Source organism: Erpetoichthys calabaricus, chromosome 6, assembly GCF_900747795.2.
Source record: "Erpetoichthys calabaricus chromosome 6, fErpCal1.3, whole genome shotgun sequence".
Classification (NCBI taxonomy): Eukaryota; Metazoa; Chordata; class Cladistia; order Polypteriformes; family Polypteridae; genus Erpetoichthys; species Erpetoichthys calabaricus.
This window is the reverse complement of record NC_041399.2, coordinates 49,089,137-49,102,901: the sequence shown is the minus strand read 5'-3', so window position 1 is coordinate 49,102,901 and position 13,765 is coordinate 49,089,137. Positions and strand designations below refer to the sequence as shown.

Here is a 13,765-nt window from a genome sequence, read left to right as displayed (position 1 = left end):
CTTGTCTTTTAAATTCCAGTGGAATTTAAAAACAAGTTTTAGTATTTTTTACTTGTAACCAGATTCAGAAAAAAATCTAACACAACAAGCTAATAGATGCTGAAGTGAAATGTTTAAAATGGACAATACACTGTGGGCAATATAACAAATCTTTCAGATAATTAAAAAGGAAACCACCGCAATAACTGCAGAATGACGAGTAGAATCTTACATACAATCACTTTCCAAATTTTGATAAATAAGCAATTTTAGATAAGTTATCTATTTAACACTTTCTGGTGGCCTTCTGTAAGACCAGTTTAAGTCGGGTTGGAATGACTTCAGGTTTCTCCACCCAACGACATGTTTTTAGGTAGACTGACAGCTGTAAACTACCCTTAAGTATGCAAGAATGACTACAATGAACTGCCATGGTGTCTAGGATGCTGTCGGCCTGTTCCTTCAATGTGGGGTCAGACTTACCAAGAATGTCATGAGAAAAAAGAAACTTTAAAAGAATTGAACTTAAAATTTGCTCATAGGTGCTAAAGTTTGCACCAACTATATACTCTTTGTATGTTTTATGCATTTTGGTTAAAAGAAAAGATTCTGCCTTCAAAACTCACAGCCAAATGTGACAATATACTTTTGACCTTTGCCAGTTCACCTTTCCAAATGCTATACATTTCACAATGTTCTCAATGTACAAATAATTATGTGCACAGGAGTACAAATTAATGGAAGTCTTTCTACACACACACTGGTTTTCAAAACTACTTCCAAGAAAATGAGATTTAATACTAATAACATTAACTGGTCCACACCATTAAATTTCCCTGTTAATTAATGCAACTTGGATTAACAGAGCCACCATCACTTATTTATATTTATATTATATATACAGTGGAACCTCGAGATACGATCACCTCTGTATACGAGAAATTCAAAATACGAGGAAAGTATGAGCGAAAAATTCAGATCTAAATACGAGCATTGGCTCACGTAACGAGCCACGTGCCAGGCTTTGGGTATAGCTCGCGGCTTAGCGAGAGAGCGTGGTAGCTGTAGCGAGCCGCAGGGCGATCTGCGGTGTCTGCGTTTCTCACCTAAGTGCACAGGTGGGAAACTGCCCACATCCATGATTTGTCCTGTGGCTGATGGGCTGGGCAGGGTTGCCACCCGTCCTTTAAAATACAGAATCGTCCAGTATTTGAGAATGAAATTGCGCGTCCCGTTTTTAATCAATACGTATGCGTCCCTTATTTTTTTGTATTAAAAGTGGTAACCCTAGCAGTTGCCATGTCTTCCCCGCATATATAGAGAAGCGCGAGCCGGTTAAGGGGGAGAAGAAGTAAAAGAAAAGAGAGGAGAGGAGAGAGAACGGAGGTTGCAGGAGGAGGCAGGAATCCGCAGCAGTAGGAAGTCGGTGCGAGAGAGCGAGCGAGTACAGGCTCGCGTGTAGCTGAACAGGCGAGCCAAACAGCTGAAGCAGGACGGTGTAGAGAAGGTCAGCTGCATTAAGTGTCTCGCCTGTTGCAGAGCCCGCATGGGAGAAGCAGGTGAGACGCTAACAGAGAAGAAGCACCGGGGATTGTCATCTGTTTTTTGAAGACTGCTTCCTGTTGACGTTTTAACCTCGTGTTAAAGGATTGTTATTCTTATGTACTTTAAACCTCCACTTCACAACTGTTTTAAGGATTAAAGATTTATTGAATGCTCTACTGCACTTTGGACACCTGTTTTGATTCTTTTAATAATCAGTTATATTATTTACCAGTGTTATTTATTAAAGGTAGACTACAGTATATATAACTTATCAGTGTTATTTGTTAGGAAAATTGATTTTTATGTTAATATATTTGGGATGCGGAACGGATTAACTGGATTTCCATTATTTTCAATGGGGACGTTTGTTCTAGATACGAGAAATTCACTATACAAGCTCAGTGCTGGAACGAATTAAACTCGTATCTAGGGGTTCCACTGTATTTATAGTTATATTATATTATATATAACTTATTTTCAGTCTCTAGTAATGTTTAATTTCTACACTCACAGAGATGTATTAAGGAATGGGCCTGCAACAGATGCCCACTTTCATGAAAATCAGGTGTGTATTAGTTGCAAAAAGAAAAGAAAAAAACAAAGGGGAGGAGTAACAGCCATTAGGAAAAGAACACTGTGAACATCAAAGCATTTAGACTAGAAGCCATCATGGAAACAAAAATCATAAAAGGAATTGTTGTTCTAAGACTGAGCCAGAATCAGAATTAACAACCCTATCACAGATTTTTGCAAAGGTTTCCTCATCTGGCCAAAACCATACAATGTACAAAAATGTGTAGTCATTTTGTATGTTTTTAAAATGACAACAAACGTGACAATATGAATGTGTGAAAGGTGGCCTACCTGCTATCTATGTTGTACTGTGATGTAATGTCATGTAAAACTTTACTATTTCTGTCTTAGGTAAGCTAATAATATAGTATCATTCTGTACTAAAAACAATACGCGGTCAGCTTTGCTTTAAGCAGGGAAGCACACACAAGTGCTCTGTGACATCAATAATATCAGCGGCCCCTAAAGACATGGCTGCTTGCCAAGAACTCTCACACAGAGCAGCCGTTCATTCATCAAACACATTCATCTATCCTAACACTTACTCCCTCAAGTGGATTTCAGCTAAAGTGCAGGAGTTCAAGAAAAAAAAAAGTAATACAGTAGTTTTTGAAATTTAAGCTCTTAAGGAAACCTTACATCACAGAAAATCTCAGATTTATAGGGCTTGGCAGGAACTCCACTACATCAGTAACCTTGGGGTTTCTGGCAAGAGCTCTCTATTGACATCAGCTGATGTGGTTTTCACTTTCTGTCTAAACCATGCCCTTCTCATTTTTAAGTATGAATTGAAAAGCACATCCAATCACTCACTCAGGCTCATTCCTTTAAGATGTTTGTAGCTTTATGAAATGAGCCTGGAAATCTGCCAGTTCAAGTAATGAAATTGATTTCACATGGCACAGTTCATTCAGAAAGTAATGCTAAAATGTATAGGCAGCATAACGCTACCTGAAATTTTGATGAACTTTCTGCATTAAAACTTTCAATAAACTACTAAAAAGTAAGCAGAACAGGGCAAGGAATATGTTTAGAAGATTTGCAGAATATCAAAAGTTTATTAAAAGGTACATTTTGTGCCAAGATGAAATAAAAGCAAATAATGTCATAAACAATGCTTTAACAAGAACATGACTGGGAGCAAAAAAAAAAAAAAAAAATCAACATGCACCAAACTCCACACACATGCCAGAGGTTAGCAAGCTATATTCTTAGAAGTAGCAATTGTTCAGTATGGAATCATTATATAGTGTTCCAAGTACCAGTCTGATGACTTGACAGAGCAAGCCTACTGACTCTGTATGCACACAGTGGCCTAGGTTTGAAATACTTTCTTCAGGGTAGCTGAAACAGCACTGGTTATTTGTGTATAAATTAATCAGTTGTTCCTAGAATGTCTGAACATGTATATGCGACCATTCTCACTGACACATGGGAATCAGTCAGTCTTTATTAAAAGAAGAACAGATAAATGCTGTGTCTTTTCAAATATGTTAACCCATGTCTACACTGAGATGAGTTATAAGAAAAATGTAACCTCCTATATGTTTTTAAGCCATACAATATAATTATGCATTAGAACTGTTTTACTGAAAAAAGTGCTCTCTCAATATCTTTAATATTATGTTGCTTTTCTTTTTCCATGGGAAGGAAAAAGTTTATAGGGAATGATAAGATGATATTTGGTTGAAACAGTAGCTTATGATCAGATTTTAGTAGAACACTATCTTATGTGGATCTGTTGTAACTTGCAAAAAAAGAACACCTTGATCCAAATCACTAATGTTTAAGCTAAAAACCAAGCAGTACAAAAAATATCTAATATCATCTAATAATGCAGTTAAAATTCATTCCAACTACAGTGACCCCCCCACTGTAACACAGTTCAGCTATCGCACCCCCGCTATATTGCGGAAAAATTCAATAAGTACATCCTACATGTAGTGCACTTTACAGCCAATTCATAACAAAGCATATGGTTTTCAGCAGTCACTACGGTAGACAAAGAGTTTCGTGTTACAGTACCCAGATGATTTCTTACAAGGCCCGTTATTGGCTGAAAGAGGAGACTCAACCAATCAGAGCGGGATTTTCATTCTCTTGGGCTCTGATTGGCTGCTGCTAACGTGGTGTAATCTTGCAAGAACAGCGAGCGTGGGTCCCCAACGCATCTCAGTTCTCTGCGTATCGCGTATTTTGCTTGTGGTCTGATTGTTGTGAGCAAACTTTATTAACTTTCGTATTAAGCCCTACGATGGCTCCCAAGCATCCTGCATCTTCTTAGAAGGGAAGGAAAGTGTTACGTGGACATCGCTCACCATTATGGCTTGAATGAATCGACTGTACGCTACATTATTTTTATTATTATTATTACTATGTTATTCATATTCTTAGCCCGACATCCACATATCATATGTGTTTACAAAGTGTGTTTTAATAAGTTTACATGTGTTTAAAGCATGTGGGAGGGGTATTTTAAGGCTTAAACTATAAAAAAAAATGTTTATTTATATGGTTTTTCTATATCGCGGATTTTCACCTATCGCTGATGGGTCTGGAACGTAACTTCTGCGATAGGCGGGGGATCACTGTACTGCCATAATACAACAGTTAAGTTACAGAAAAATCAATTTTGCTTTTTCTCAGTATGTTTTAAACAAACCAGAGTCACTAACAGCTGGGTAAGTCATTTAACAAAAGTAAAACAAGTCACTGAAGCTATACAACACTTGAAGAAACTATGCTGATTACATATTGGGAGTGACAGAAATGCCTCCAGCATATTAAAAAGAAATAACTGATTCCAGTGATAAAGAAATGTCTCTTTATTTTTGCAATCTAATATTGCTGCTGTGGGAAACTATTAGTTTGCAAAACACTGAATAGAAGACTAGGATGGGGTCACAATCCAGTGTCTTTCCATGAATTTTAACTCTTAAAGTGACAGTTTTGGATGAAGACCATCAGTGTTTCCTAAATGTTTTAAGCACTTTACTCATCAAATTTTAGGTGCACGACACAGAATTGGGTACTGGGAATGTGCAAGACAAATGGGCTTTTTATTATTTGGATGGATGGGAAAGTCATGGGGGGAAAAAAGCTGCATACTTGCAGTTGCAATTGTTACATATAAAGAGACCCACTCAACTGATCATGAAGAGAAAAAAAAATTAGAATAGAACACAAAAAAGCATCTTAGTTCAACACGATTTAGATGTTGCCCTGCAACTGTCCCTAATTACACTTTTCACATTCTAGGACAAGGATATTGAAGTTCATAAGGAGCTGGGCCACTTAAAATAAACACAAACCTCTGGTGGACCACAGAGCTTTCTACTAATAATTTGTGTTTGCTTTTGGGAGAATTTCCAGTCCATTCAAATAATAGTTGATTTTCAATAGCGGTGAAAACAAAGTTACATTTTAGTTATTTTTGTAAGGCAAGCACTTCTTCAGGAATACTCTCTTCATACTAAACTAGGTGTGTTAAAAGGGAATCGAAGTAATCAATATTGACACAGCATTAACACTTGCAGTGCACCATGCAATGCATATGTCTCTGTTGTATGCCATTTGGTATGGGACTCATGAAAGCAGTGTTAATGTTTGTGATGTGCCATCTATTGGAATGACAGGGGCATAGTAACTTAATAGACAGACAGACACACCCTTTTATTAGGGTGGAAGACAGACCATAGCTAATTTAATTGCTGTTGTACAGCAGCATTGACTACAGCAGTGTACACAAGTAAAATGGGTTAATAAGTAAATTTCTGTCGTTGGATGTTGTTTTTATGTGATTATGTTTTGCTTTGTTAGTATGTTTTGTACCTTAAATAATTAAAATAATTCAGAAAGATTCTTGTCAATGTGGAATTTTATTGTAGCTGTGTTTGGTCAAAAATGACAAATTCAAAAAACAATGAAGTTTAAAATCTACTACTTTACTACCTACTTTAAATAAACAAAAAAGCCTAACATAAAATAAATAAATGCTAATATGTTTAAGCATTAAACCTTACCTAATTAGCAGTCCTATTGAGTTAGTGAACTGGCCTTTGCCATCCACAGCCAGCTTGCTGAATGTGGGAGTCCGAGAGGTCAGGGTAACATGCAGAACTGTTCATCTTGGAAAGACTTATGCTGGTTGCTCTTAATCAAGTTGATTGTAGAAAAGCCATATTTACAAAGGTTGATTGACATAAACATTGTTGAAAAATGGGCCAATCTGCTGCTGTTCTTAAACTAATGAGTGTTGTGGGTACAAAATGCTGTACATTCAATGTTCCTGAATGCCATTTTTAAGCCGTCATTGGCTGTGAACTTATGTAATTTCTAAACAACTCTTAGCTGTGTCATTCACATGCTGTAGTCTTTTGGGTTTAGCAGAGAACAGACAAACAAAAGAACATTTGCAGTAATACTGAAGTCATTAGAATCCTCAAAGTATTCGGCTAGTTTTCTCAAACATGTACATATTTCTGAGATTACACTTGCACTGTTTTCTATGAGATGAACTGCAGGAAAAGATACGGTAGCTTTCAACACTTCAAAAAAGGCAAAAAACTGACTGACGCCCAGTCTTCATTGTCAGCTAGCTGACATTTAACTGGGAGAGTGCAGTTTTCCCAAGCCGAATAAACAACACTGCAAATGTGTTTCTGTCAGAAGATGGCGCCATTTTGCAGCTTTGCCTTCTTAAACCCACTTGACCAGTAGCCATTAATTCAAAAGTGATTTTAAATAAAATTATATTTTTTTTACTGAATTAAAATATAAGATTACACAATGGAACTGTTATATTTTGCTCACAGACCAGACTTAGCTTGAAGTATAACTTCTCTTGAACACCCCAAGAAGTGAAATACACTCTCCTCAATTCATTTACTTCTGCTTTCACATTTCTGCTTCTTTCTTGGCCTTGACTTCCTTACCTATATATGATAGTTCTACTGTTGACCCAGTTATTGTCTTTTAACCAGCTAATATCTCATCAACTTTTTTTATAAGAGACAAGCCATAGGTAAAGCACTATAAAAATAAAGTTTATTATTATTATTACCATTAAAACAGGGGTAGCAACCCTATGCTATTAGGATCATTCTTTGGTTTAGGACCTGACCAACTTGTAAAATTAAAGAGCAACATATAAAACAGCAAGGCAGAGGATTTTGGGACAAAACTACAAAGTTTTATTTGGGTTAACTTTACCTAAATCTTAAACACAAACATAGTATTAATAACCAGAGACAAAACTAACATTTTATGTTACAAAAATAAAGAATAAACAAACAAACACATACCTCATTATTGATATCAAATACACCTTCTTGAATTTTTTCATATATTTCCTTGGCTGTGTTTATAAATGCCTAAAATGGACAAGGAGAAATATGTAACATCCTAAAAACATTACTTCACAGCAGATATAAAAACATACCCAGATGATCTGCTGCACAAATGATAACCAAACAAATGACTGAAAGCATTAAAGTTTAAAAACTTAAGGCCCGGTTTTCTGGTTTGGAAAAGTATAAAATAATCCAAGCATGCCTTTACATTTCAGCAGACATTTGAATTGTTTACATTTTCAATATGTTCACTATATAGCTCACTTATTAATTAATTTGAGAAAAAGTGTGCTTTATAAATGTAATATTCTGTACAGGGTTTCAGTTAAAGTAATCTTGTCATCAAAATAAAAAATCTCTTAATCAAAATATTTTGCCTTCAAATAAAGTCTTTACTTAAATTTAATGCTAAATATTCTTTTGTTATTCAGAAGTGCTCAATAGTATGTGTAGACATCTACATATAATGCACAAAAAACATTTTTAACAAATAACCAAAAGGTACAACTGACAATTTGGTAGGCAAATTTGGTAATTTTCACTCACTACTGTGTCTGTTATCTTTGTAATCCAGTTTGATATTTTGAAATTGTTATTATATATAATAAAAATTCTTAAAAAAGAATATATAAATATATTATAAATAATACAAATTAAGCAAGCACAATTGTTAAAACTGATTATCACCATACAGTATTGTACTGTATTTGTACTTTAAAGTAAACCAAAAACTAAGATAAAAACATATTCAACTTAATAAACAGTAAAATCAATTTGCTTGTAAATGTGGAAGATACATTTTTTATCAAGCAACTCTATTTTTGCAGTGCTGCAATGTTTAATTAGCCTTGAGAAACATACTTTTATTTCTTCTGTTTCATTTGTACTCACACTAACAGCACAGGTCACCAAGAAAAATAAATGGTGCTTCTTCCTGGTCTTACCCTGGAAGCATTTAACTGCTGAACTTGCCACCAGAGCTTTGTTTCCTAATTAACAGGACTGATATGTTTTCACCTATAAAGGCCTCACATCTCCCCAGAGTAATCAATCTGCTGCAGCTCAATTACTGCACCAAGCGCGGAGTGCAGTGAGCGAACAAGTCTTAAACGACTGCGGCAGGCACAGGAAGATATGAATATGCATAAACTCTAAGTGGGTGATCGAAATATCATACAGGGTCAGGAGAATTCACAGCAAACTAATGAGATGAATTAATCACTGAGGGTGTTCTTGGTGCTTCCAGAAATGAACACATTTTCAAACAGTTTCACATTTTAAATATGTGAAACTGGCTTTCAGCCAATGCTGAATTGATTCATTCTTCTCATAGACTAAAGTGTTAACGTACACATATGGGGATTCCCTAATCATGTATATACCTGCCATTCTAGAATTCACACAGAAAAAGCCAAATTAAACTTGTCACTTTTGTTTTTTGAAAATGTATTTTGATCATTATTTATGAAATTTTATTTCACATAAAACTTAAAATGTATTTCTTAAAATTAAAAAAAATTCCTACAAATTTTTTATGGCTAGTAAAAAGTAAAATGAAGAAAACCTATCAATAAAACAAACAATTAAAAAAAAATAAAGGTCTACAAAATAAACACTAGACTGGCAAACAAACAATAAAACGATTCAACTACTTTAGATGAGAAACAAAACTGGGGAGGGGATGCGTGTTAAAAGGTGCACTCTGCAAAGTCATATTGCAGCTTTTCTAAAAACTTTTGCGACATCCTGTTTTTGCTAGGGTTTGGTTAAAAAAAAAAAAAAAAGCATGTAATGCACAGTTTTAAACTGGCATGACTTTCGAAAGTAATATTTTATAGCAAAAGTAACCACAAAAAATTATTTTATGTGAAATAAAAATATGTTGTATGAATAAAACATCGTGTTTCAATATTCATTTTCATGTGAAGAAAGAAGCTCCATCTGATTACAAACTTTCTTTTAATGAAAGGTAAATAATTAAACAATGTATTGAGTACATTTGAAATAGAATATTGGCTAATTTTCACCTCTAAAACTGGCCTAGCACAAGTAAAACTGGGCATGTGTGGTAGTGTGTAGTTGGCTGGGGTCCCATTTTTGATTGGTCTCTTTGTTATACTTGGTTATCTTAGGAAAAGTGCAACTCTCAGAAAGGCAAAAAGGAGGTTCAAATATGGATGATTAGTGCTACAGGATTTGTTAAGTTGAAATGGCAATATGTTACAAATACTTAACATAAAAATACGCAAAGAAACACTTTCCACACATTCTCCAAAAATGTATTTTTTTAAAAAACATTTAACATAACTACCATTTGTTCCATAGATGTTTCAATTAACAAGCCATGAAAAGTAATTCATATTTTTAGTATTCTGATCATTTCTCTCTTTAGGATCCACTAAGTGGTTCCACACTTAACAGGGCATTTCCACCTGTAAAGTTAACAGAAAGAAGAATGATGCGGAAAATGCAAAAGTAGACCCACGGCCAAGAAGGTATAGCATCTTATGAACAAGGAGGGTGAAAACTAAATTTACAGAATCTTAAAAAAAAACAAAAAAACAAAAAAAAAAAAACTGATGTTCCTTATGGATCATTGTAGAAAGCCACGGCATTTCTGTTAGTATAAATATCTTGATAACCACTCTTTATATTTGTAAATATGCAGTTGACACTAAACTGGATGCTGCACATGCTCTGGAGTCAGCAGATGAATCTGGACAGAAGTAAGAATTGGCCAGATTTGTGATACATGAAATCTAATGTAAATAATAAATGCTGTATTTGAAAATGTAGTGGGGACAGGGTAGATGGTGGTCTGAAACTAGAGGTGACATTTTTCAAAAATTTTATCTGAAGGAAAACTTTCTGGGAACCATACATTTATGGAATAACTTATCACATAAGTGTGGTGAATAGTACTACTTTGGGGTCACTGAAAACTCAATTGGATGATATTTTGCTTGTTGTGTAAGTAGGGACTGATAAGGTACAAATGATCTGTTCTAGCCAAAACTGTTAAGTATTTTATTCAAATTAGATCAGATACAGCTAAAACCATGGGCAGTACATTTAGGACAACTTTAACAAATACATGCCAGATTCTAAGGATCTTTTGAATTGTAAAGTAAAATTAGTTTTTCTAATATTAAGTAAAACAGGACATTCTGGACTCAGTGCTTGATGGTAAGTAAGTTAAGATTCCTACAGCTGAGATAGATAACTAAGTATTACAAGTTATCATAACAGGTTGTTTATTAAGCAGTAATCGTACTGCAGTAATAGTCTAATTGTTTTCTCCAGGTCACAAGGCAAGTTAAAGCTGGAAACAAACTGGCAACCTTGCGCTGTAAAGTATCTTGCTTAATAAATAAGGGAATATATATAATAATTTTCTTCTTAATATGATTTATTTGTATTTTTGATGGGCTGGAATATATGAATTCTACAGTCATAGCTAAAAATTATTTTAACCCCATTAGTTCATTTAGTTGAGACCAAATCATTTGCTTAGTGCCTATACAACTACTGGTCAACATCTAAAACAACAACATAAAATGAATAATAACACAACTTATTATGTTACAAAATGAATTACCATGCTTGTCTATAAAATATATGTTTATGGGGGATATGCAATAACACCTCTATTATAAAGTTCTAATATTAACAATTCAAAATTTTAATGTCACACTTTACAATGTAAAAAGTATATGTCGCTCCCTAAAACAGTGTTTCCCAACCTCAGTCCTGTGGCTCCCCTGTGACTGCAGGTTTTTGTTCCAACCAGATTCCTAATCAGTGACAACACCTGATAGCACTGATCTCATTTAATTAGCTGGTATTATTATTCTTTTATTCTGCATTCAGAAAAGCACAACAGCATGATTTTTACATTTATAAGACATTTAGAAATATTTCTGCTTTTGCTAGAGATTTAAATGCTCAACTCTTTTGTTGATTTCATTATATTTTGCCCTTTCTCTGTACAGTTTTTCCCATTCGTTGTATCTTATTAATCTATATATATAAAATTCTTTTCGCGTTTGAAATGGCAATTACGTAAGACCACGTGATATGGAAATTACGTATGACCACACAATATGGAAATTTCCTATGACCACAGAACACATTATAATACAGGTAGAAGTGCGCCCCGCGTCGCCCTCTCCCAGCCCTCCTGTCTGGACTACAGCGCTGAGCCGTCCACCGCCACGCGGCGGTACTCGATAGTAAAAGAGATGAGGAAAACAGCTTTGCGTCTTTCTACTTTTTAACTGCGCCGAGCTGTAAACAATGTGAAGACGAGACCGCCTTCAGCAGCGAGGGGTCATGAGAACAAAGTGGACGCTGGGAGGGTCAGGGTTAGGGGCTGAATGTCGGGCTGCTCCGCCAAGTCGAGAGCTTCGCAGGTTCGGGCAGCGTCCTCTCTTCTCGCACTGTTTGTGACACTTCAAGTCCCCCGTCGGCTCCTGGGAGAGTGGAAATCTTTGCGAATGAGTGTAATTGGCGCCATCGAAGCAGGACTGTTTGTAAATTGCCCTGCACGACTAATTACTGTCCCTTAAGGTAAGTTTGGGTCACAAAACCCCACAACATTCAAGGTTGCTTTTGTGATTAATTATTTTAAGCAGTAAATCACAGGCACATAGTCCAAGGTTGTCAGGTAGAAATTTGGATGATCACATAGAAAATGTAATTTCTATACCACAGCGGTCATGTAGCACCTTTCACAAGGGATCTACTACTTACCTGTTGTGTTATAGCGCCTTTAAAATGTAGTTTATCCAAAACCACTCCAGTAGTGCTCAATGTATCTTTACTTCTTAAATGTTAATGTTTTACTGTTTAATAACTTATAGACTACGTTTTATTTTTTTCCCTTGCAATCAGTGAGCAAAGCCACTGGGTAATCCACTAGTGACAATTAAAAATGAGCAGAGCAGACACGCTGGCTAACAACACTGAATAATCAAAGGCTGCAAGTACTTTAGCATCTACAATTAGAACACCTAGAAATGTAGAATGAAAATCAAGATGAAAATATTAAAAAGAAAAAAATTCAGTATTCCCATATAACTGCTTGGTACATTTTAATAATAATAAAAAAAAATTTATATATATTTACCAAACTTAGTTTTCTAATTTCTATATTGTTCCCAAAACACAGAACTTGGGAAATAACACATCACTTAATTAGCCCAGGAGTACAATTGAAAACAGAAGCTGGTTGGAACAAAAACCTGCAGCGGCAGGGGGCCACAGGACCGAGGTTGGGAAACACTGCCCTAAAAGATACCTATATTTTATACCTGTTTAATGTGAACTAGCATTTGAGTAAGTGTATAATATAAACAATTCCCTGGCCAAACATCAAGCATTAAGTAATGAAAAGTATATTTTCCCTTTCCAGCAAAATGCCAGTTAAAATCTATGCTCATTTTATTAAGCTTTGTCTCCATCTAGTGGGAAAGAAAACATATTACAGTTGTATAGCCAATTACTTTCCAGACAATTCTTCTAAGTAATTATTTTTTATTCATTTTGATTTAGATGTCGAGTTCTGCACACATTGCGAGATATAAAAGTTAAACTTTAATAACATTAAATATACGATTTAAGAAAACTATATACAAGGGGTGATCAAAATGTTTACAGCTCTACACCTGACACGGTAAGTGTCCAAAGATTAGGTCCGGTATATTAAAATATGAATTAGAAGTATTTAGCATTTATGGTTTATAGTGCAGGTTTCTCGTTTCCATACCACGCAAAAAAACAGGCATAAGGCTTTTAATGAATTTATAGTGCTGCACATTTGGAGACTGGCATTTGTAGTAAATCTGTGAAAATGGACAAGTTTCTTAAAATTCCTTAGTACACTTAACACTTTCCCCAAACAATGTTCACACTCCCCCCATGTATAAACTACCCTTCATACCAATTCATCTTTTATCCATTCACTTCTGACAAGTTGTAATTGGACAGAATTTCTCTACCATGCACGTCTTATTACCATCACTCACCCCTTACATGTCCACTGCTACTTTGCCTCCAGCTATCACCTTGTGTTTTCTTGAATTTACGTTAAGGCCTTTCACTTCCAAAACCATCTCTCTCTTTCAATTCTGTTTCACTTGTTTCCATTAATTCAAGATCAATGCGGCGATCCTTCAAGCACTTTTCTTGTCACTTAGTCAATTACTGCCATGTAAGGGAGAAGACTCAAAACAAGATCTCCAGTGCAAGGTTATTATACTTCTGCCTTTTTTTCTATTACTTATGATTTTACTTTTAGTTTTAATTTAGTTTTACAT

At 35.2% G+C, this 13,765-nt stretch overlaps 1 protein-coding gene across 1 annotated transcript in view; it reads right to left on the bottom strand.

The window, feature by feature from the left end:
• The window catches only part of rab2a (RAB2A, member RAS oncogene family), an 80,557-nt gene that overhangs the window by 4,615 nt on the left and 62,177 nt on the right, over nucleotides 1-13,765 (bottom strand). Inside the window, exon 7 of the mRNA XM_028803564.2 lies at nucleotides 7,401-7,469. Within this exon, the coding sequence (XP_028659397.1) occupies nucleotides 7,401-7,469 (69 nt within the window). The remainder of the gene's footprint in view (nucleotides 1-7,400; nucleotides 7,470-13,765) is intronic.